We start from the raw sequence: 26,479 nt of genomic DNA, 5'->3' as shown, positions 1-26,479 counted from the left end.
ACACGAGCAAGGGACTGAACTATCTGACTGAACTGAAGTGAAGGTATCAGAATTAGTCAGAAGGTTTTCAGGAAAGAGAAATCACTCTCAAGCAGGATTCATTGTTGTTATATAATTCCTAGTGCAGAGTTTAAACTGAGTTGTTTGTTGTGTAATCATCAGTTCTGGGCTTAAAGAAAATGAAGTTTTATGTGACTAACACTGAGGAATGTAGAGAAAAAAGAAAAAAGAAAAATCTCCTCCTTGGGGACCCTGGATTTCTTATCAACCACATAGGAATTGACTCTCTCAATATCTTAAATCAGAAGTATTTTTATAAGGATAAGTCACTGGGTGCTACAATGTCAACAGGGCCTTTATTCTTATGTTTAGAATATGATCACTGAAACTTAGAGCTAGGAAAGATAAGAATGATAATTTTATGTAGTGCCCTCATTTTTCCATTGAAAAAGAATAAAGGACTTAATCAGCTTCCTACTCTAGGAACTCACAGAATTGGGAGCTGACATGATTTCCTGTCTCCATTCAACCAGTATTCTTTAGATTACATCGTAACTTCTCACTATAACACACATTTGATGTATTTGTTGTAGTTTATCTTAAAAGTGTTTAAAATTATGTATACAGTTAAAGTGGAGAAGTCAATGGCACCCCACTCCAGTACTCTTGCCTGGAAAATCCCATGGATGGAGGAGCCTGGTAGGCTGTAGTTCATGGGGTCACTAAGAGTCGGACACAACTGAGCGACTTCCTTTTCACTTTTCACTTTCATGCATTGGAGAAGGAAATGGCAACCCACTCCAGTGTTCTTGCCTAGAGAATCCCAGGGGCGGGGGAGCCTGGTGGGCTTCCGTCTGTGGGGTCACACAGAGTCGGACACGACTGAAGCAACTTAGCAGCAGTAGCAGCAGCATACAGTTAAAGCGAATGTCCTATTCCTTAGTTGTGTTATATATATATATATATATATATATATATATATTTTATTTATTTATTTTTTCAGTCCAAAGGCTTTTAAATAATGTATGAAAGCCTTAGGTTTCCCATGGGCAATGGATTTTAACTCACATCAATTTAAATAAAATCTGGAGTAGATAAATCTTGTTAAAAGTCTCCACTTTTAACATTTTGCTATAACAGAAATCATGACAAATCTCTCTAGGAGAAGTTGTGCAAGTCCTGCAACAGGCTTTGGTTTTATCTGCATAGAGAACTCTATTTTGTGATAAGTAAACACTGGAAGCCAGCACTTCCGATGATACTGTGAAGAGTGCTATTCTAGAAGCATACTGATACATCAGAAATTCTCTGATTCTATGTTTGTGTTAGTACTTGAACTTGGACAGCATAATTAACTTTTGTTTTAGAGACAAAAATCTCTAATGTTAGTTTGCAACTGTTTAAAAGTCAATTCAGGTTAAATAAAATTTTCATCGTGAAGTCTTTATTAATTTCTCCTAGCTGAAAATAATCTCTTTTGTTTTTATTTCTCTTTAATTCTGTCTCTCCTAAGTAGTATTAATTTCCAATTTTATTATGTAAATATACATAACGGAAAAACTTCACATTCATCTTTGTAAACTGAGAACAATATAGAAGTAACTTGAACACTGAAAAATATTTGTTAAAAAGTTATTTGATGAATATACATGGCATTATGTACTTTTGGCAATCTAAATTTACAGACATAAAAATAGAACCCAGTTGGTAACTGAATGGAGGATTTATGTCATAATATCCGTCAATGTATTGATGACTGACTTCAATGATTTAAGTATCTGACAAAACCTTTTTTTCTTTTTCATTTGAAGAAAGGAATACCAAGTCTTTTTCTTATCTTGTGACAGTATCAAGAAGTTGGTGCTTTTATAATAATTGAGCAAAGTGGGGAAGAATCCTATGAACTTGCATCACTAAAGCTATTTGTGCTGGTGATTAGCTACACTTGTACCTTTTCTTTACATGTTTATAGCCTTAGTATCTGATTCACTGCTAACCACTGATCTATTTTACTGTTTTGGCCATGTGAATCAATAGCTTAGGGAGAGATCAATGCCAGGTTCCTAAGATCAGATGAGAATCAACCCAATTTCATGATGTAATTATGCACCTAAGTTAATTATTTAGGTCTGCATTTTGTGTGATGTTAATTTCATTACTAAAAAAAGATACTGAGTTAACCTGTGCATTTAAGTTTTAGGCACAGCACGTAATTGCAAGCTGACAGTGAAGTGGGAAAAGGGCATGACACTCACTTTCATCAATTATGGTTTGATTGATTGAGTTAGAAGTCAAGATGGCTCACTTCTTCACCTTTACCCACTAATGCTATTTTCTGGGCTAACTGCAAGGAGGCAAAGTTTCACAATGTACATATGATCTGAAATGCTAAATGCACTGCTCCTCATCTTGAAATGTTTATCCTAGAAGCTATTCTCCTTGTTGTTCTGAGTGACTGGAAGTTCCTTTTCATGTTTCTTTTGCTTAGTTATTATGTAGATAATTATAACCTGTAAATAGGAACATGAAGTACAAGAACACGGTTTGATCATTTTCTTGAAACTACACTAATACAAATGAGCAAATAAAATGGGATTTTTCAATTATGTATAAAATGGCACAGGCTTGAATAACTTCTTATCTCAGTGAAGCATTTATTAAGGATTAGTAATTTAAAACAGCTTGGAAGTATTAACCTCTGCAAAAAGTTTAGGAAGGATGGATTATCAAGACACATGCTCTGTATCTTTCTCTTCTCGAACCTAGATTGAGGGAATTGTGAGCAGAAAAAAATCTTCCCATTTTCCCAAAAATCTCTGCTTGAGGAAATTTGACCCTTTGGAAGTCATAACTCATCCAACAGTGATTAGCACAGTTACAAACAGGTCTGCTAAAGAAGGAACTGCCAGCTGAAAAGCAGGATCCACAACTGTTTGCTGGGCTGTTTCCCAGCCCTATACAAGCTAGTTCTCAAGTGTCATTTTTAATGTCCTGTTCATTAGGAATACTGCAGCCAATATACCTACTAAGTAGCTTAAGGTTTCCTCTACCAACCAATGTTGTATCTTTGCTAATCCATAATCCTGGTGGGGTATGTTAGCCTCTTACTTTATCTTAAGCAGTTTCTGCTGTTCAATTCTCTCTACCATTTAAAGATTTTTATTTCATTAGTCAAACTCTCAAGCATACTTCTATTTATTATATTAAATATTTCTTTCTGGGTAAGTTTGGACAAGAGCTAGCATTACATCAAGAGTGAGCAAGTAATCTCTCCCACCTCAAATGACTCATATAAAACTTCATACTTTTCGGTTTACTCTTTTCCTAACCTTCTAACATCAAAGTTTCACACATACATACACCTATTTTCCTTTCTCAATAGCATTGGTTATGCATTCTTATTCATTAATTTTATCAAATAATTTTTTACTTTTATAATATGGTAGGCATAACTGTCAGGATACAAAGGTAGGTTATACCTAAGCACCTACTTCTAAGAATTTTCTCATAACCATGCAATTTCCTATTTACAGTCTTTCTGATTATGAACAGAGGCTTTCCTCTAATTATGGCACCCATCAGGCCTCACTATGATGACCATTATATGTGGTTGCTATGTATGTGGATTTGGGATTCAACTTAACAATGCCTCAGTTTTCATACCATCTACTCTGTGATGTAGGGAGAATTATTTTATGTCTCTATTAATGCTAAGTTGCTTCAGTCGTGTCTGACTCTGGGCGACCCCATAGACGGGAGCCCACCAGGCTCCCCTGTCCCTGGGATTCTCCAGGCAAGAACAATGGAGTTCTGCAAGTATCAAAAATTGAGAGAGAGAGAAATAGAGTTTTGCATGTATCAGGGTTCAATTCCTAGGTCAGGAAGATCTGCTGGAGAAGGGATAGGCTACCCACTCAACACAATACTTAGCATATTATAAGTGCTTAATGAATTTCTGTGTGTGTGTATGTGTGAAACAGAGAGAGAAAAAGAGAGTGTGTTTGCTTTAAAACATTTGAATCTAAATGACTGAAATTAGTTTTCTGGACAAAGGATAATCTGATGGTGTTAGATAATTTGGTGAGTGCTTGAATTTTTATATTTTAGTGTGTGCCTTTTTGTGTGACTTAATCACTCATAAATATCATGAAATTTTTATATAGTTGTTAACATGAAAGTGATTGACCTTTATATTAATAACCATATTATAAAATGTTGAATACAATTTACAAAAAGTGTGTGAAGCGACACTGGACAGCAGTTATTGCTAGAAATCTTGGATTTTGTTTTACATGACTCATGTAAACAATGAAAAAGAAAGGTTAAGATAATGGCATACACTTTTCTATGAAAAGATTGAGTTCAAGTGCTATTTACTTACAGAAATTTTAAAATATAAAAATTCAAACTTCTGAAGAGAATGACTAAAATAGAAGCTTTACTATCATGAATCATTACTCTCTTTTTATCTTTTAGGAATACACAATAGATATAATTTTTGCCCAAACCTGGTTTGATAGTCGTCTAAAATTCAATAGTACCATGAAAGTGCTCATGCTTAACAGTAATATGGTTGGGAAAATTTGGATTCCTGACACTTTCTTCAGAAACTCAAGAAAATCTGATGCTCATTGGATAACAACTCCTAATCGTCTTCTTCGAATATGGAATGATGGACGAGTTCTATATACTCTAAGGTATTACTGTTAAAAAAAAAAAACAACTTGTAGTTGCTCTAATTTAGTTTCCATATTAATATTTGAAGCGCATAAATTTCCCTTTTTCAAAGTTGCAAAGTAATAAATATGAAGCTTCTTTCATACACTAAAATTTAAAAAGGTGAAATATTGTGGAAACACTTGTTTAAGCTTGGCATTACCAGTATGTGAATAGGACTGAAAGCAAAGAGGAAAAACTCCTCGATTTCCCTGTTTTGAAGCAGAAAAGGCTGTGGCATAAACACTATATTTTTAAACCTATAAGGCAAACGATTGACAAAGATTTTCTTTAGGAGTCCACCCTGCTATAACACTTTAAAATACTTTGATTTTCAGTGGTGTAGTAAAACATCCCTAACAGAGGATTGAATGAGGGTTAGTAGGTAAGATTCAGGTTTATTTAATTCATTGTCTTGAACATATTGACTCATTATAAATCATCCCTTTAATGGAAAGGTGTTTATGATCCAAAGAAAAAAAATTACCATACTTAACTGAATACACTCTGTTAATCTGCCTGTGTATGTATGCCTGTGTGTTTGTTGAGATTCTGAAGTATAAAATTTTAATCACAAACTCAGAAACCACACTTGGGCTAATTGAGGCAAGTTAGTTGGCTGGAGAGAAAAATGTCAGAATTTTATTAACCATTTAAGAATGTTATAATATTACTACTTAAGATTTGAGACTTCAGAATTAATATTATTTTATATTGTATCACAGTCCATTATTGTAGGACAAAATTATGTTTTAAAATTAAAGAAAATATTTTTAATACCTGAAATTATTTCTCATTATTTAATATTTGTTTTTCCATCTAAATAGACTGACAATTAATGCAGAATGTTATCTTCAGCTTCATAACTTTCCTATGGATGAACATTCATGTCCATTGGAATTTTCAAGTTGTAAGTGATAAAATGCTTGATATTTTCATAGAACTTTATAGTCTATGACCCTTTTTATTTAAAAATGTAAAATGATGTGAGATAAACCGTGATTTATACAATTAGCAGAAGTTTAAATTATGTTTAACTGTCTTAAATTTATAAATAACATTTATTTCTTACTTTCAAAAGTGATAATAAATGCATATTGAATATATATCTTATTATTTACAAATATTCATTCTATCTGAATATTTTCCTATTTTGATTAACTAAAGGACTACTGAAGATGGATTTGTATTCAAATATTTTTACAGTGCCATGAATAAAAAGTTGATTGAAATTTTATTCATCTTCTAGGAGGCCAGATTTAAGTTTATTACATTGTATTTGAAAATATATTTAATTGGTCTGGTGAAGAATTTTACCACATAAATAGCAAATATTTAAGAAGACTTTAATGAGTTGGAAAAGTCAAGGAAGAAATGTTTATTTCATTCAAAAGAATGAATGAAACACAGATAAATTTCTAGAGAGAAATAATTTAGGTACACAAACTGAATATTTGTTGCAAGGAAATAGCTATAATCTTTCTATATCAATATCAGTTTTATTTTATATTTATTAACATTTATTCTCACATATGTTTTTATAAAAATATTTTTCTACATATATAATTGAGCAAGTCTTTAAAACACATAAAATACCTTTAAAAATGATATTGCCTATGTCTGTGAATGATATAATTCTATTTTCCTATTTTAAAATTGATTTTTAAAGATATTTTCTAGAATTTATTTACAGTAGATTATAAGTATTCATAAGTCTTTATCCTGCTTCTTCACTTTAAACATTCCCATGTATCTCTTATTGCCCTTTATTAAGGATTTTCTTGACTTTTTAAAATTTTCATCTCACTAAAATGTCCTTTTTAATTCATAATCTCATGTCTCACTACTTTGATTTTCTAGCATTAACCTCTCAATGAATAAAACAGTCAATTAATAACAAAGACTTGATTAAAGGAACATTCAAGGAGTAGCTGATACAGGAATATTTGAAGATATATTCTCCTCTAGATATCATGCCTAAATTCTTGGTGTAGTATCTCTTTAGCTTTGATTGTCTCTACTGGGAATATTCTATCCCTGTTAGTGCAATTGGGTGTCACTAACATCAACATAATAATTATAACCATCTTTTTTTCACACACTCTATATGAGTCCAATAGAGAATTAAGCCTTATCCATCTAATATCTCACAACAAATATATTTAGAAGATGTCATTATAGTTCCCATTTTAAGACTCAAAATCATGAAATTTAGAGTGGTTAAGTAACTACCTCACTGTCTTATTTGACTAAGGTCTAAATCAGCATACCTGAGTGAATTAACTCCTTGAGAGGATTTAATCACAAGCCCACCCAACAGGGATTTTCCCAAATTTCCTTAACTTGGTCCAAAATACCTTGTGTATTTCTAGGATATGTAGCAAAAATAAAAGCATATATTTTTTAAAAGAATGCACTTCCATTCTAGACAGCTATAGAGAAGGTAGATGTTTTCAACACAGATAACTAACAAAGGTCTAGTATCCAGAATATATATAAGAATTCAGACCAAGAAAAGATAGGAAAAAAAAAAAAACCAAACAGTAAAATAATGGGCAATTGAATAAGGAATGATCCAAAGAACAAACTCAAAAATCTAATAAGCACGTGAAATTTGTTCTAGATTTCATTTGTATTCAGGGAAAAAAAAAAACACTCTACAGTGAAAATAAAGAAGCCTGTCCACATAAACTTTAATGAGAACATGGATCAACATGCATTTTCAAACTCTGCCTGGTGAGAGATGAGGTTAATATATTCTCTATGGAAAAGAGATTGACACTATCTCATAAAGTGGGAAGTATATGTAATCCCCAACCCAGCTATTTCATGTCTAAGTATTTGTACCAGAGAGACTTTTGCATATATGTGTTTTGTGAGACATGTACAATAATATTGTAAACTGCAGTGTTAGTAATAGCCAACAGGAAAGATTACAAGTGTGGACACAGTAAAATGGATGAATACATTTTGGCACATCTTTACAACAGAAAAAATTTACTACTGCTACATAAAATAGCATGAATGATGAATATAAACACTATATTATAATAAATAAGATATAAAATAATACATCCAGCATGGCAAAAATCAAGCAGAGTTCAAAAAGAACCTAAACTATATTTTTAAGAACTGCTTATCAAAAATATATATAACCAAAATCACAAGGGGAGGATTATCACATAAATCAGGTCAGTGGTTACCTCTTGTTGAATGGGGAAACACTATTGGAGTGGATGCAAGGGTTTTCTTAAATGCTAGCAAGATTTTATTTCTTGATTTAAATGTAATTAGCATGGACTATCATTATTTAATCATTAGGATTATTCTTTATACTATACTCACCAATTTTATGCAGTATTTTTATATATCAAAATATAAAAATGAGAAAGAATTTCCAAACATTTGTCTTTTGATAATGTTGGTATTGCAACAGTAACAGATTTGGATCTGCTAATGTATATATTTTTAATTTTAATTTTTACTTAGATGGATATCCTAAAAATGAAATTGAGTATAAGTGGAAAAAGCCTTCTGTAGAAGTGGCTGATCCTAAATACTGGAGATTATATCAGTTTGCATTTGTAGGATTACGGAACACAACTGAAATCTCTCACACAATCTCTGGTAAGAAAGGAACACAAATCAATGACTAATGCTAGCATCAAGTGGCATTTGTATTTAAATCTATGGCTTGAAATCCTATACTTATTTGTATTTTATATCCAAAATATTTTTTTTCCTTCTAGGGGACTATATTATCATGACAATTTTCTTTGACCTGAGTAGACGAATGGGATATTTCACTATTCAGACGTACATTCCATGTATTCTGACAGTTGTACTTTCTTGGGTATCTTTTTGGATCAATAAAGATGCAGTACCTGCAAGAACATCATTAGGTATGATGTAATATTATGCCATAGTGTCATACAACTTTTAATGTGCTAAAAGTTTATAATTTAATATATTAGAAATATTCCTCTGACTACAGTCAGACAAAAATGGACAGATAACTCTAGTGCAGTGTGATGTTGAAGTGAATATATGTAAACAAGTAAGAAATAGAATTGTAAAGAGATGGAAATCTCAGAAATGTTTTTAATAGAGGTCAAGGGAAGCATAAAAGCTAAATAAGAATTAATGCATGAAAATCATACATAATCCATGCATCTTAAATGTGGTCAGTATTGTCAATACTTTTCATCAAGACTATTTTTAGCTGAATCACTAATAGGCAGTATTTATTGACTAGCGTGTATTTAGAAGGCTTTTAAATCCCCTGCTCTTACAATGGTACTAATGAATATTCAACTGTTCCAAAGGACAGGAACAAGAAGTTTCTGGGCTTCTGTTATCTATAAAATGTGTTATTATTCTGTGAACTTTTGAGAGTTGCCTGTATTGATTAAAAGGGTAATTAGTATTTAGTACTTGATAAAAGAAACTTTTCCTTTCTTTCTTTGGCAATCTGTTGCAATAATCAGTGTAATCAGTAATTAGGCATAAGAAAATGTCCCTAATTACTATACATTTTGTTTAAAAGAAAATGATAACCTAAACTCTTATGTAGATATACAAAGATAAATTATTGATTAATTGATTACTTCCCCACATCAGTATAGTGCATGAATCTCACTACTGATAATCGTGTCTTAAAAACAAAAAAAGTTGGGACAGTTTCTATTTTCAAAAATAAAGAGGTTTTCCTGTGGTTCTATTGCAGCTGGTAAATAAATAACTCCATTTAGTAAATAGTAAAAAAAAATTGTAAAATTCAAATCACATAAAAGTAGCGAGATAAAACAGGAAGTACCTAGTTCTGTACTTGGAACTGCAACTCTCAGAGGGTCTAAAGAGAGGTATAGATACAGCTGGGGACAATGCATCCATATCTGAATGTTGTTTCTGTAATTATTTCAAATTATTTTATGTTACAAGGTAAATAAATTACTTTAGATTCCTTTTGTATGCTACTCTGAGTATTCTTGCCTAGAAAATCCCATGGACAGAGGATCCTGTTGGGCTATAGTCCACAGGATCACAAAGAGTTAGGACATGACTTAGCAATTAAACAACAACAACTGAGTATAGTAAATATTGTATGTTGTTTTTAAACATTATTTTCGTATTTTCCCAAAGATAATTTGGATGTATTTTTTATACCTTTAGGTTTCTACAAAGCCAAAAGCCTATGCCATAATGTCAAAGAGAATAGACAATTGTGGAATTGTATTTTTACATGAATTCATATTTTATAATGTTACCGTATCAACTATAAACATAAGCCATAGTCAAGTCTACTTAGAAAATATCTCTTAAAATTGTGAATCCTATGTAGTTGGAGGAGCAAGGATATTTTAAAAATTATATATGCATACATGCATATATATGTCACTGAATGACAATTTCCTCAGCTCATTTATTCAACATTGCATTTTAACAAAATTTTTCAACTGCTTTATGTGAAATACGTAGTGTTCTAGGTGCTGCAATGTTAACAGTGAACATATGTTATAAAGTGCTAATGTTCATGTTAAAACAGGAAACATTTATGTTTTAGCGGAGTACAAAAGTGATGTAAACATGTATAAAGCATATGATAAAATGTCAGTGAGTAATAACAGCTATAAAGAAAAATCAAAGTAAATGGCTAGAGAATGACAAGGTATGTGGGTAGATACTCATTTGCTATGTTATCTTGTGGAGTTAGATTGGTCCTCTCTGAGGAGGTGGCAGAGACCTAATGAAATCTCTGTTGGATATCTGGTATTCTAAATGTTTTCTTAATTTCATGAACTCAGAGATATTTTAATAGGAAATCCACCATATTATTTTTAAGCTAAACTCTGTGATAATAAACACTAAATAAAATAGGTAAATATCTAAAAGCTAAGTTCTGCTATAGTTTTCCTTACTTCATGAAATAGATATGTAATAGTATTTTAGTCAAGTGAAATTTAATTTCATCACTGATAATGAAATCAATCTACTTGGAATGAGACATAATAATGGAAGCAAGGGATACCTTGGGAAATCTACCTTTGACCATAGGAATGTTATGATTTAATAAATTACAAAAAATAGTGCACTCAGCAAGGAAGAGAGAAGAGTGGTAGTCACTGAGATTATTTCACACTTACTATATGAAAATCCTTTAATTATAATTTTGGGTTAAAAATAATTGAAGCAAAAACTGTCAGGAATAATGAGAGAAATACAAAAAATCTACAGTAATAATTGGATATTTTAATACCCTTTCTTTTTCATTTACAGAATAACTACATGGAAAAATCAATTAAGATATATAAAATTTAAATGAAATAATCAACCTACTTTACCTGATTGATATTTATAAAACACTGTACCTAACTACAGAATATACAACATGTTCAAATGCATACAAAACATTAACCAAGGTATTGACAACATTCAAAAGCCTAAAATTTTCCAGAATATATTTTCTGAACAAAATGAAAGTAAATGAAAAATTAATAAAACTTTTTATAGGTTAATAATGGCCTCATTTATTTGGAATTTTTTAAAATGATCTTTTAGATAGCTCCTGGGTTAAATAAGAGAAATTAGAAAACATTTCAAACTGAATTTTAGTAAGAAATTAGCATATAAATATTTGTAAAATGCAGCTAAAGCCTTGCTTAGAGGGGGAAATTATAGATTTAAACTCTAGTATTAGAAGGGAAGAAAGATTTTACATCTACTTTAAACCCAAGTGAAGTAAATACATTTTTTATAAATATATTAAACAAAATGTATTACATTTCCATGTCAATTTTTTAGCTGAGGGACACAGATGAGTTAAGAAACTTCCCTGAGGTCACAGAATTAATAGGTGGGAGTGTCAGAATTTGAACTTAACTTGTCTCCATGACTTCCAATCCATCATAACTGTATCATCCTTAATTTTTTTCAATCCTAAGTGATGACAAAAATAAAACGATGGGCATATGAAAGAAATTATTAAGGTGTGGTTTAATGTAGACACGAAAGAAAAAGTTGGCTATTAACTTCATCATACAAAAGAGGGGCTATTTTTTTCAACCCAGATATTACCAGTGTGTAAATAACTGCCCAAATTAAGATTCATCTGGCATTATATTTAGTACTTCTTGGAGAGAAAACAATTCCACTAATGGTGCTCTGTTTCATGAGACAAAGAATGAGAAGTAAGGTAGTTTAGATAAGAGGAGGTAGAGCATGTGCATCTGTAAGGGGGACTAAAAGGAGCAGTGGTAAGAACACAAGAAGGCCATGGATAAAGAGAAATAGACAGCCTCAGAGATCCATACACAGGGCTTCAGTCCAGGGGGACATCCTCATTTTATATGTTGACTTCTTCAAAATATGATTTACTCTTGTCTTTTAAAAATAGTCACTCGGTATCATTTTGCCTGTATTCTTTAGTGAGACTAAAAAAAATAGTTTTAATACAAGTTATAAAAATGTTATGGCAGTTTGGATTAATTTGAACTGTGTGTGACAGGAAACCTTAAATCACTGTAGATTAAATTAGACAGGGGTCTAACGTGGCTTCTGATGGTCTGGCCATCATTTTCCAGCAGAAATCAACCGAGAAAGAGGACAAGAAGGGCATTTCCTATCTCTCTAAGGTCTAAGGACATCTTTTGGTCCTTGTTTACACCCTTGACTTGATTCTTCTTGGCTACATTTCAGCCTGTGGCCACACATAGCTAAAGGATGCTGGCAAATAAATGTGTACTTCCGGGCAGGCACAGGCCAGATGAAAATTGGATAGTCTATTATTCTGGAAGAAGGCAAGGACAGATATGCGGAGTTACCTACTTTCAGTCCAGAGAATTTACATGATTAACAGTCATACAAGAACACACTGAACACAATGTAGCTATGGTTACCAGATTTTTTTCCCCTGTAAATCATGAATAATCATAATTTTTGTTTCTATTTTTTATTTATGCAAACAATATTGCCATATCAAATGGAAGAACAAAAATGGTCTAAGATCATTTTCATCATCTATTTTTCTTCCCTCCCTCCACAGGTATCACCACAGTGCTGACTATGACAACTCTGAGTACAATTGCCAGGAAGTCCTTACCTAAGGTTTCTTATGTGACTGCGATGGATCTCTTTGTTTCTGTTTGTTTCATTTTTGTTTTTGCAGCTTTGATGGAGTATGGCACCTTGCATTATTTTACCAGCAACAAAAAAGTTAAGACTACTAGAGAAAAAAAGCCAAAAATCAAGACCTCGGTATGTGAAAAAAAAATTATCTCTATAAACAACTTACTGTTGGAGATACTCTTTTGAGTTCTCATGTTATATTTTCTTAGACTGATATAGATGCTAGAGGTACCCTGACAAAAGATACTAAAATGAAACTGAGTACCTAATATTTCCTACTAGCAGAAGTATACTTATATTTTTTCCCTAGAAATTACTTTTGAATCACCTCTGCAAAGAGTGGTTATTATGCTGTGAAGTTTTCCACAAGCAGTAAATCCTTTGCCCTAGAAAACTCCTCATTTAAGCTCTCTCTTTGAATCTATTTTTGTGATAGGACTTTAATTTCTAATATGGTTGTCCCACAAACCTAATTTTTAGAGATTAATATCCCTCTTTAATGTTGGTATTCAACTGTGTTTGAAAAACACAGCTTTCTATGTCAGAGAAAAGATATCTGTTTGGCTTTTGTACAGATACAGTTGTACTCTCTCACTCCCCCTTCGTAAGCATATGTCTACCTTAACTTATAAAACATCAAGTTTGTTAATTAGAATTAATTCTACTGACTCTAAAATAATTAAGTATTGGATGACTAACTATAATTTCTTTTTATAATGGCATTATAACAACCTTAAAGTAATACTTTTACTGAGTGTGCCAGGAACTCCTCTATTTTACATGCATGATTTCATTTATGCTCATAGGCACCTAATAAATACTTTGCACAAAGACAGCCTTAGAAAGTGAAGAATCCAAGACTCAAACCCAGGTCTTTTTTGGTGCCAGAGGTCAAGCTTGTAACCCTTCCTTTATGTTGTCTGTTCTTAAAAGATTCTGAAAAATAAGACACTTCATTGCTAATTTCACTAAATGTTCTCCAAGCAGATTTGTTCCATAATAGCAATATACTTGAAAAGTATATAAAACAGTTATGCATGAGTGGCAAGCTTGTAAACTTACCATGCATGCTTGTGTGCTAAGTTGCTTCAGACACTGCCCCTTTGCACCGTATGGACTGTAGCCAGCCAGGCTCCTCTGTCCATAGGATTCTCCAGGCAAGAATACTGGACTGGGGAATCTTCCTCCAGGGTATCTTCCTGACCCAGGGATTGAACCCGGGTCTCTTGTGTCTCATGCTTTAGTGGATGGGTTCTTTACCACTAGCAATACCTGGGAAGCCCAAGCCTACCATAGCAGATACATAACAAAGCATGGGATTTTTCAGGTTATGTGCTAAATTTGTAAGTTCTAGGATATAATGCTTTTTCTCCTGTCCCTCATTTTTCATCAGTTTGTTTATATAATTTTGCCACGCTTTAAAATTATATTATGTTGTACTCCAAGGACCAAAGCCTTATGTATTTGCTTCCAAATTTCCACAATATTCCAAGGAAGAAGAACACATTGTTGGTGGTACATGTTTCAGAATTTACGTGGTAAAATTAGCCTGTGATTCTCTCAAACTGATGTCATTTTAGCTTATTAATAAGATTAACTATGGGCTCTGAATGGACAAAGCATCAGGAGGCAATGACTTCAAGTTTAATACCCATTTGCTATTTTTTTAAGTAAAGAAAAACATAGGTTTTCTACTTTCTTCCTTTAATCCAAGCCAAGAATCCTCTCTGGATTTTCCATTTCATCATTTACTCATCCACAGCTATGCTCAATTACTACCTTGACAATTTTATTTCTGAACATTGTAAATGAAAATGTTTAAAATAAAAATAATTGACACTATAGGATAACAATGTACAGTCTCACAAGGATTCTAGAATTTCATTCTAAGAATATGTGATATAGATACTAATATAGTTTAAGGCTATTGTAGGACTACAGATAATCAGTTTGACTCCAGGTCATGTGCTCTCAATCACCTTACCAGATGCCTCACTCAGGAAGCTGAAACACTGGAGTGCAAGCTTTAAAATTATGATGTTCATATAATTGTTCATTCATCAAATATTTATCAAGGACACCCAGGTTCTAGGTATTGTTCTAGAACAGTTATTTAAGAAAAAAAATTATCTATATGTTGAATATTTACAATATATTACCAAGCCCTAGAAGCTAAATACTAAAGCTGAAAAAGTAGGGAATAAAAAATAAATGAGTGCTTAAAAGCATTAAATTATAAATATCAAAAAGTTAAACATGTAATTGACTACCTAGAGAAGAAATATATTTAGAGCTATCTAAAATAAAATTCTATAGTATCTTCTTTCTGTTCAGTTACATGCTTCATTAGCTCTTTCAATACTAAATGACACTTTAAGTGAAAAACTGGATCACTAATCAAAGCTGACTCCCTGCCTAGTTCAGTGTTCAACCATATGGTCTCGCTAATCAGGTAAATCAGAACACACTTTTATGAAGAATAGATAGCTCTGTTTGCTGTTGTCTCAAAATGTTCTATTTAAGGGCTTTGTGGAATCTGTGTTTTTCTTCTGTTCCAGCCAGGAGAATCAAAGGCAAGCCTAGACCCAGAAATCTTGCAGCACATTGCCTTTATACCTGTTTCAATAGTTTGTGAGTTTATCTTCCTTTCTCATTCTCTATGTCTCTGTTCTGCCAACACTCTACTTTATTTTATAGGCCCCAAATTGTGAATAGTTTAAAACCAAGCATTTCCTTTCCTTCACCAAATTATTTATGGCAATGGGCCAGGACCAAAGATCTTGCCTAGAGTCACTGAAAGGTCAACGTGTCTATTTCAATGATACTCAAGGCCATTCTTGAGATCTCTTTGACTGCTTAGCTGAGAATCCCTGAAAAGTTCAATTTATTTTACTTAGGAAGAAATGATGCATGCGTAAGTACTAAGTTGCTTCATTTGTGTCCAACTCTTTGCAACCCTATGGACTGTAGCCATCCAGGCTCCTCTGTCCATGGACTCTCCAGGCAAGAATACTGAAGTGGGTTGCCATGCCCTCCTCCAGGAGAAAGAGATGATACTTGAACACAATAGATTTTTAGCTTCAATGATCTCTCTAAGAAAAGTATAAGTTAATAAAAATGCTTTCTACCTTATTCGCCATGTGATATTATACAATGGACCTCTTCTCTGTTTCTTTTACTCCATCCCCCACCTTCCTTCCTTCTATCTTTTCATCCTTCTTTTCATCCTTCTACCATTTTCTTATGTCTGTATTTCTTTATTTCTTTCTTCTTTATCTTTTATTGTGAATGTCAGTTCCATTTTGACGGGGTCTTTATTACTATAGCTGAGAAAAGAAGAGACACTAAAGGAAAAGGAGAAAAGGAAAGATATACCCATTTGAATGCAGAGTCCCAGAGAATAGCAAGGAGAGATTAGAAAGCCTTTCTTAATGATCAATGCAAAGAAATAGAGAAAAACAATAGAATGGGAAAGACTAGAGATCCCTTCAAGAAAATTAGAGATACCAAGGGAACATTCATGCAAAGATGGGCTCAATAAAGGACAGAAATGGCATGTACCTAACAGAAGAAGAAGATATTAAGAAGAGGTGACAAGAATACACAGAAGAATTATACAAAAAAGATCTTCAAGACCCAGATAACCATGATGGTGTGATCACACATCTAGAGCCAGACATCCTAGAATGTGAAGTCAAATGGGCTTTGGGAAGCATCACTACGAACAAAGCTATGGGAGGTGATGGAATTCCAGTTGAGCTATTTCAAATCCTAAAAGATGATGCTGTGAAAGTGCTGCACTCAGTATGCCGCAAGTTTGGAAAACTCAGCAGTGGCCACAAGACTGGAAAAGGTCAGTTTTCATTCCAATCCCAAAGAAAGGCAATGCCAAAGAATGTTCAAACTATTGCATGATTGCGCTCATCTCACTTGCTAGCAAACTAATGCTCAAAATTTTCCAAGCCAAGCTTCAACAGTACATGAACCCAGGTCAATGCTATGGTTTCCGCAGTAGTCATGTATGGATGGGAGAGTTGGACTATAAAGAAAGCTGAGCGCCAGAGAATTGATGCTTTGTAACGATTGTGTATATTTTTTTGGGCTCCAAAATCACTGCAGATGGTGATTGCAGCCATGAAATTAAAAGATGCTTACTCCTTGGAAGGAAAGTTATGACCAACCTAGATAGGATATTCAAAAGCAGAGACATCACTTTGCCAACAAAGGTCTGTCTAGTCAAGGCTATGGTTTTTCCAGTAGTCATGTATGGATGTGAGAGTTGGACTGGGAAGAAAGCTGAGCGCTGAAGAATTGATGCTTTTGAACTATGGTGTTGGAGAAGCCTCTTGAGAGTCCCTTGGACTGCAAGGAGATCCAACCAGTCCATTCTAAACGAGATCAGTCCTGGGTGTTCTTTGGAAGGAGTGATGCTAAAACTAAACTCCAGTACTTTGGCCACTCATGCGAAGAGTTGACTCATTAGAAAAGACTCTGATGCTGGGAGGGATTGGGGGCAGGAGGAGAAGGAGATGACAGAGGATGAGATGGCTGGATGACATCACCGACCCAATGGAGGTGAGTTTGAGTGAACTCCGGGAGTTGGTGATGGACAGGGAGGCCTGGCATGCTGCAGTTCATGGGGTCACAAAGAGTCAGACATGACTGAGCGACTGAGCTGAACTATTGTGTTGAAGCTTCTTGAGAGTCCCTTGGATGGAAAAGAGATCCAACCAGTTAATCCTAGAGTAAATCAGTCTTGAATATTCATTGAAAGGACTGTTGTTGAAGCTGAAACTCCAATACTTTGGCCACCTGGTATGAAGAACTGACTCATTTGGAAAGACCCTGATGCTGAGATAAACTGGAGGCAGGAGGAGAAGGGGACAACAGAGGATGAGGTGGTTGGATGGCATCACTGACTGGATGAACATGAGTTTGAGCAATGTCTAGGAGTTGGTGACGGTAGGGAAGCCTGGCCTGCTGGAGTCCCTGGAGTCACAAAGAGTCAGACACGACTGAGCATCTGAACTGAATATATTTTAATAGGATTTTATTTCTATTCATTGAGAATATGATTCAGGTATGTTTGTATCAATATCCATTTTCAGTTAAATCTAGTATACTAAATATATTGAATTATAGAATCAAGATCCCCTATGAAAGAGGTAAAGATCTCAGAAAATCAATGGTAATAATCCAAATAAAGAGTTGTTCATTTTAAAACTCAAATATTCAGCCCTTTGATGATAAAAATACCAGAAAACTATTTTATACCTATTTTAGGAGCCTGGTATACCCATTTGAGGATGGAACTTTCTTATTTGTAATCTCTCAGTTGGTGGAAATGTTAAATGTTTGAAGTTTATTTCACCAACAGTGGGCAAGATGGGCTTCCCTAGTGGCTCTGAAGTAAGAATCTCCCTGCTGTGCAGGAAACCCAAGTTAGATCCCTGGGTCAGGAAGATCCTCTGGATAAGGGAATGGTTGGTTACCCACTTCAGTATTCTTGCCTGGAGAATTCCATGGACAGAGAAGCCTTGTGGGCTACAATCCATGGAGTTGCATAGAGTTGGACACGACTGAGTAACTAAGAATGGACAAGACACTATAAAGAGAATAATGACAGAATGTGTTCTCTGCTTTCAGGGCTCTGTAAATCTAGTTGTGGAAAAATGAATTAGAAGTATAAACAGAAGATAAGAAATACAGTACAAATAACAGTCCAATGTAAAAATCAAAAGTAAACAAAGACACTGTAAGGAAGTAGAAGTTAGATAACTGGTTTCAAATACCTTTGCAGCAGCAAAATATTTTCTACGACAGATATGTTAAGCGTATTTGAAGATGTTCATACTGAAATAGAGATAGCCACCACAGAGTCCAAACTAAGTGGCCTGTCTCATGCACAAAACGAATCTTGAGACATTATGTTATGTAGTTTGTGAAACACTAACAAGCACATGGTGTTGAGAAAGAGCTATACCATTGTGAGTGACAGTGCAGTGGGTGGGCTTCTCTCATTTCACTGTAAATAATTTATTCAAAGTGTATGTAAACTAATTCTTCCAAGTGGGAATTTGATAGAGAAAACTACAAAGAGAGCATGACATCATTGAAGTAGTTCTCTGAAGAATAAATTGCAGTTTTCAGGAAACAAATTAGTAAGAACCTTTGAGAGAAGGAACCATGTAATCCAGGTTGAGGTTTACATATAAGAATAAAAAGTAGACTGGTGTGTTTCTCAAGCTCTTTGTCTAATGCAATAACCACTAGCTAGGTTGATTTAAATTAACTAAAAACGACCAAAAATTTAAATCTTAGTAGCAGTGGTCACATTTCAAGTGCTTAATAGGCACATGTAACTAGTAGAAACTTCTGGACAATGCTGGTTTAAAAATAGGAATCTTAGGAAAGAAATTAAGCCAAGTTGAGGATAGAAAAGTTGTTTATTGCCAAGATGTTGAAATCTCCAGCACAATGTTAAGAAATTTAGATTTTGCCCTGTCAGCACTGATAAGCTATGAATGTTTTCAAAAAGATGGCATATTTATTTCTGTATTTTTGAAAGACAATTGTAAGTAGCATGGAATACTTTTGAATTACCAAAGAAGCAAGGAGATACAGACTACTGCACAAGTTCAAGATGTAATATATTACTGAGAATGTCATTAGAATATAGGAGTGGAAATACAGTGTGAAAGGTATTCTTGTGTGTGTGTATTTGTTTTGTCCAGAGTACACAACCCACAGCCCATTCTTCAGCTAATACATATCATATCTTTATAAATAAGCAATCCTCTACCTTTTAGAGCACAAAAATAATGAAAAGCTGTATCAATACACAGTTTCACCAATTATAAACTTTCTTTCCTATAATTGTATTTGGCAAAGCTCCCAGGACTGGTTATTTGATATTGGTGAAATCTGAAATACAGTAAGAAGCTTACTTGTGTATGGTTGAAACAAATGAACAAATCAAACAATGTATAAATGTACAAGTGAAAATACAGTTCTCTGCTTATCAGCCTTGGTCCCAACCCTCAGAATTAGGTTTATTTGTTTATTTTTTAACTTTCTATTTTTTACTTTCCTCTGATAATTATTTACATTAACTTCTATATTCTTGAAGTACCAAGATTGACAACTCTGATGAAAATCTACCTCACATCTATTTTAACACTAATATAGTTTCATAATATTTGAAATTTTGACTGATAATTAACTAAGTATTCTCATATGTAACTTTTTGATGAAAAATTAATAATAGTGATACCAGTCAATATTTCATAATATCAATAACATGACCTAATAATGTCTGCAATGTCTGCTAATTGCTAATACTAAATATTATCAATGGTAGTAGTATATGATCTAAATAGAAAGTATTGGCCTTGGTGCTTAAAGTATATTTTGTATATTAACTATATGATTTGTATATTAAACTATATGATTAAACTATAAGCAATAGAGTATTTAGTATATAACCAGATGCATATGTATCTTTAATAGAATGGGATTGATTTCTCAAAATGTTAAGTTCAGCTATATTCTTAATGATTTTTTTGAAATAACAAAAAGATGGTATATTCTCAAAACTACATCATTTGAAGTAAAAGAAAATTCTATTCGATTGTTGTTTTCTTTATATTATTTAAACAGGTCTATTTTATATTCTCAATGTTTGTTATTTTGGGTGGACATCAGTATCTTTATTTGAGAAATTATAAGGTAGGCTATGCAGTTGTACTTCAGATAAATAAAGTTTATAATGTTTATACTTTTCCAATTCATATTTCAGTGGTTCCAGATTACAAATCTGTATATCACAGATATTTTATTTTACTGATATTGTATCAACTCTTTAGTTATTTTTCTTAGCACATACAAAATTCACTTCAAGTCACGTTCATCATTCAATGAAGTGTAGTTTCAATTTATGATTAGTAGTGTTTTGAGGGAGATAGCAGGAAACTAGAAAACCATCAGTCTGAAGTGTCTCTGCAATAGATGTTCTCCATGATTTTGGCCACCAGGGATTGGTTCATATTTTAAGTGAAACATTTGCAGTTTTCCTCCATTTTTGTGCACTTTTATGTTTGATCATCCTTCTCATACAAAATTGATATCTTCCAACAAACACACGGTGTCCATTTATGGCAGTTCTGAGTGATAAAGGGAATGTGCTTTATGTCTTATAGCCTTGAAATTGCATACTAACAATCTTATATTTTACCCACTTTCACTCTTATTAACATTGGAACATATGCTATTTAAGTATCAAGTGATAAGAAAATTAATACAAATTTATCTCAATTTTGTACATAAGTTAGTGCTCCACTAAAATTTAGGAGTCCAGTCAAGTAAACCCAAGTAACAGTCTCAGAAGATCATCATTAACATATAATTATATATTGCCTCTGTTGTTCATGATGCGTGTGCACAGGTTCAGTCACACATTTATTTGTTTTTAGGGCATTGTTTATCTTTGAGCTGCACAGTTTTTTTCTAATATGGATAGTGTAACTTGTGTAATGGATTTATCTTTTTAAAACATCATTAAATGTGATTATTTTTTTGCATCTACTGAATGTTTAATGTTTATTGGTTCAGATTCTATGTTTATTTTAGAAATAAAGTGGGTTTGAATATAAGTCCAAATGTTTTTAAATTCTCATTTTGTGCTTGATTTTCTAAATCTTTCTCATACAGTGTTTAATTTTCATAGTTTTGAGATTTATTTCAGAATTTAGGATGAAAAATTTTTTATAAACATTCTCATTAGAATTGAAAATCAGGATAAAACAATTGTGATAATCTCAGCATTGTATTCAGTGTTTATAAAATAAAACCACTGATTATACTATATTGTGAGATTCACATCTAAAATAACCCCTGAAATACGTGGATGTCCTAAAGAATAAGGGTTACTAAAGATGGCAATTTTCATTCATAATTTATTTGCCATTTAATTTAAGCATTCATTAATATAATTCTTCCCCAGCTATGGGGAAGACTGGAATGAGACAAATTTTGGTAGAATGAGCAAAATTTTGAATATCAGTTGTTTCCAAGCTGAGTTTTTAACTCCTGCACGTTCTTTCTCCCAAACACAATGCTTTGTGCTTATCCACAACTCCAGACCTCAAATATTTTTTATTCATTTACACCTTCTTAAAATTTTCTGCTTTACCAAAATCAGATACTAACAATCTTGTATTTTAACCACCTTCACTCTGATTAACATTTGAACATATGCTATACAGGTATTAAGTGATAAGAAAATCAATACCAACTTGTGAATCTTTATTATTTGTTTTCATTATGACTAAAATACAGTATAGAATATAACCACAGCAAACCAACAGATGTTTATAGTATTATAAATATTTTACTGTAAAATATCATAGAAAATATAGTTTATCCTCATTTTAGAATTAGATTCATGGTCAATAATAATTTAGTAGATCATCTTTTTAAAGGTATAAAAATATATTTCATTTTTTAGTGTATTTTTCCCTCAAAATCTTTGGACCATAAAATAATATTGGTATATGCTACAAAGTAAATTATAGTCTAAAAAAGATGTTAGGATTGAATATTTGTTTGATTTTTGAAAAATATGATTTTTTTTTTTTTTACTGCATATCACTCTTAGAGTTTGCCTTGAGGGGACAAATTGATCTTTTTTAGACTATTTTTTTTCTCAACACTCATTTATTATCTTACTCAGATGTCCTCTGGACTCCATCCTGGATCTACTCTGATTCCAATGAATAGCCTTTCTCTGCCACAAGGAGAAGATGATTATGGCTACCAGTGTTTGGAGGGCAAAGATTGTGCCAGCTTCTTCTGTTGCTTTGAAGACTGCAGAACAGGATCTTGGAGGGAAGGGAGGATACACATACGCATTGCCAAAATTGATTCTTATTCTCGAATATTTTTCCCAACAGCTTTTGCCCTGTTCAATCTGGTTTATTGGGTTGGCTATCTTTACTTATAAATTCTACTTACTAGAAAAAATGAAAAAGAAGTCTGACTAAATCCAATATAATCTACTGTCCTCCAGTACTGCATGAAGTTTGAATTTAAAATGCAGAGAAACCAATGGTTTAAATGTGAATAGTTATTTTACCTATTTTATGGCTTTCATAGGTAAATAAAGTAGTGGCTTTCAGTTTAATGTACTTTATATAAAACAGATTATTGCAAAATTCAGCCTATTAAAATAGTATTGTATATTTGTACTTTAATTTTCTTTATTTTTACATATATCCTATTAGGAGTTTGAATTTATGAGTTCTGTGATTCATATTTTAAAAATGGAATAATTTATTACAAATTTTATTTAGGTTTAATCAATCATTTGTAATGGTAGCCTAATCTAATGCCTAATACTATGTAATCTGTTTTTGCCTAGAAAATATTGTTAATTTGATTTTTTTTTTTTTTTTGCTTTTTATTTTTATGCTTTGTTTGGAATAGAACTAGTTGAAAACAGTGAACCATGATTTCATTGGGTTGATTTCTAAGAAGCTTTACTCCTCCAAACAAATTAATTTTACAATTTTTATTTTTTAAAGAAGAAAAAGCCAGTTTTTAGCTTACCTTTAATCTAGTTCATTTCCTGATGAAATATTTAGGTTTGGTGGCTTGCAAACTAGGATGGAAACTATCAAAGACACTTAAATACAAGGTGAAAATAAATGAAAAATATTACATTTAACCATTTTATTCTTGTTTCATAGCATTTATGAAGAACAAAGAAATTAATATTGAAATGTTTAGATCTACCAACCTTGAAATTATGACTTTTTCTTAACCTTTTACAAAAGTGTTATATTCCTTAAATTAACAACAACAAACATTGAGGAACAGGGCTTGTATTTACTCATGTGGCTAAAGAATATTATCCAGCAAATTGATTTGAAATTCAATTTAAGGATATTGTCTTAAGTACATGCTATTAACATTTGTCAGACCAGTAATATTCTGGAAACACAGTTTCAGGACTGTGTTGTATATCGTCTTTTCCAGTTCCTAAATTTCAACTTGGTCAGGTTTACGAGTTTGTTACAAATTGTAATGACATGCTCTTTTTTAGAAAATGTGAGCAGGCACAGAAATTATATTAAAGGTGAAATTCTGTTAGAGGTACCTCTAATGAAAATGAGTGTATGGAACTCTCAATTCTGAGAGACAGGAACAAAAATAATCTTACTATAGTTTAGAGCCTGTTGGTTAATAGTTTCCAAATGTCTGTTTTGTTAAGAGGCAAGTTAAACTCAGGCTTTAATTATTATATTCCTGTAACTAGTTTGGCATATCAGTTATTTATAAGAACTCCCTATTCATTCACCATAACCTAATCATTTGGAAAATCACCAGAGTGATCTTGAGGGTAGCTTTTAAAAATTGTTTCCATTGTCAACAGCAACCATCAGGACAAAGCGTTTTATGGTCCTGACCATCTTATGGTATGTGGAGGAAGCTATCCCTTGGGCACTTGACACCACATGGTTAGTGAATACATGATTATGCTCTGGCATGGTATTACTTAGGTTTTGAGAATATATAGGGTTTTTTTTCAGTCTAGTATATTTCATTTTGTATCAACAGCCTACATCTGAATTTTTTCACTTTGCTTATAAATCTTGGGGAAAAGTAACCATGAATTAAGTGATATTGCCCAAATATCCACCGACACTGCTTTTTTTGAATGGAGAGCCAAATTAAACTTTGGCCATGTATATATTCACTTACAAAGTGCTCATGCTTTCATTTTTATAACATTGCATATTGAGGATATTCTTAAAGTAAACATTCATTTAAAGATAAATGAAAAATGAAGTACCAATGAAGAATAAATCATTTCATTAAAATGTATCATGGGTATTTCCATGTTTTAAGCTCTGGCCTGCTCATTATCATGGGGGCAGTTTTAATTCTGCTATTCTTTCAAGTCTATCTGAGCATGACCATACTTCAAAATTCTTAAAAATTAATATGAACAACTTTGCTTTTCTCACTGTGTTCCATTAACTCGACTTCACTATTAACAATTTTCACATTGTGAATAAGAGAAAATAAAATATGATAAAAATTAGATAAAAATATGACAGATGCTTTTCTATGTACATTCATTGTATATACCATCAAGACATCTGATTTGTTTTCAAAGCCAGTGGTATTCTGAGCAGTTCTGTTTAAACATGCGGATCAGAAAGGGAAGTGTGTACAAATTTTATTCTTTCTAAAAATGAGAATGAAAAGAAGTTACAATTAGATTATTTTTACAAATCAAGTAGATCTTACTTTAAAAGGAAATGCAGTCTAATCCCTGTTTCTCTCTTCTTTCAAGTATTATTTTTATTATCTTAAGAAAGATTTCTTAAAAAAAAATTCCTCCTCTTTCTCCATGTGAGTTACATCTTGATTTTATTGGATTCACTGGTACTTGTGTTTTCTGACTGTTTAAATATACACCGAATAACATACACCAAAAAAAAAAAAAAAGATATAGATAGAGAAAGGATAATTGGACCAGAGGGACTTAAAATAATTTGGAGAAGTGTTAATTCACATAGCACTATCCTCTAAATATGTTACCAGGATCTAGAAGTATTGAAAAGGAAAATCGTGACTAGCATGATTTTATTCTCTTGGATTTATGAGTGCATGAAAATATTTTATCTATTTTTGAATTGCATAGATAGACTCAATTGAAATCAAATTCCTAAAATTTCAAGTCATCTCTGAAAAAAAAAGAACTTAGATTTTCTGAGAATTCAGTAGGGAAAGAGCATAATTCAAGAGTAAATCTAGCTATACAGAAGGTATATATAAGCAGAAATTAGACAATTCATTGGATACATCATATTTTAAAGATATAGATTTCACTAAGGAGTTTTTAAAACTTATTAACTTTAGTTTAAAGTACAATAAATATGGGGAGAAGGAAATGGCAACCCACTCCAGTGTTCTTGCCAGGAGAATCCCAGAGACGGCGGAGCCTGGTGGGCTGCCGTCTATGGGGTCGCACAGAGTCGGACGCGACTGAAGCGACTTAGCAGCAGCAGCAGCAGCAGGTGGCTTAGATGGTAAAGAATCTGCCTGCAATGAGGTAGACTCAGGTTCATTCCCCATTGCAGGCAGGGGTTGGGAAGATCCCCTGGAGAAGGGAATAGCTTCAGTATTTCAGTATACTGAAATATACTGAACCCACTTCAGTATTCTTGCCTGGAGTATTCCATGGACATAGGAAACTGGCGGCCTACGGTTGATGGGGTCACAGAGTCACACACGACTGAGTGACTAACATTTCACTTTTCATAATAAATGTGGGTAAATATTGAAACAATCCCCAAGGTTTTTTCCCCCTTTAGTGTTTTCCCATATTCTGATATTAAATTTAATCATAAAATATCTTATATTTCAGCTTAATAACAAGACCCATATTGAGAGCTACATCCTTTCCAAGGATTCAACATCAAAAATAATGATTGACAGGGCTCTCACATCAAGGGCCCCTAACTGTAAGATGTGAAATTGTAATTCAAGTCAAGTGTGTTGTGAAGAAAGGCATCTTGTACTTTGATTATGCAAGAGATTTAGATCAGATGATATGTTTGAGTTTAAAATT

General features: G+C 32.8%; 1 protein-coding gene across 1 annotated transcript in view; it reads left to right on the top strand.

Annotated features, from left to right (window-relative positions):
• GABRG1 (gamma-aminobutyric acid (GABA) A receptor, gamma 1) overlaps window positions 1-25,353 on the top strand; it is a 90,051-nt gene extending 64,698 nt beyond the window's left edge. Inside the window, exons 4-9 of the mRNA XM_010858860.1 lie at window positions 4,477-4,697; window positions 5,544-5,626; window positions 8,206-8,343; window positions 8,466-8,618; window positions 12,758-12,969; window positions 22,571-25,353. Of these exons, the coding sequence (XP_010857162.1) occupies window positions 4,477-4,697; window positions 5,544-5,626; window positions 8,206-8,343; window positions 8,466-8,618; window positions 12,758-12,969; window positions 22,571-22,840 (1,077 nt within the window). The 3' untranslated portion in view covers window positions 22,841-25,353. The remainder of the gene's footprint in view (window positions 1-4,476; window positions 4,698-5,543; window positions 5,627-8,205; window positions 8,344-8,465; window positions 8,619-12,757; window positions 12,970-22,570) is intronic.
• The last annotated feature ends 1,126 nt before the right edge of the window (window positions 25,354-26,479 follow it).

The sequence above is a fragment of the Bison bison genome, unplaced genomic scaffold, assembly GCF_000754665.1.
Source record: "Bison bison bison isolate TAMUID 2011002044 unplaced genomic scaffold, Bison_UMD1.0 scf7180017864451, whole genome shotgun sequence".
In the NCBI taxonomy this organism is placed as follows: Eukaryota; Metazoa; Chordata; class Mammalia; order Artiodactyla; family Bovidae; genus Bison; species Bison bison.
Note: the sequence above shows the minus strand (reverse complement) of the source record. Positions and strands in the feature narration are given on the sequence as shown.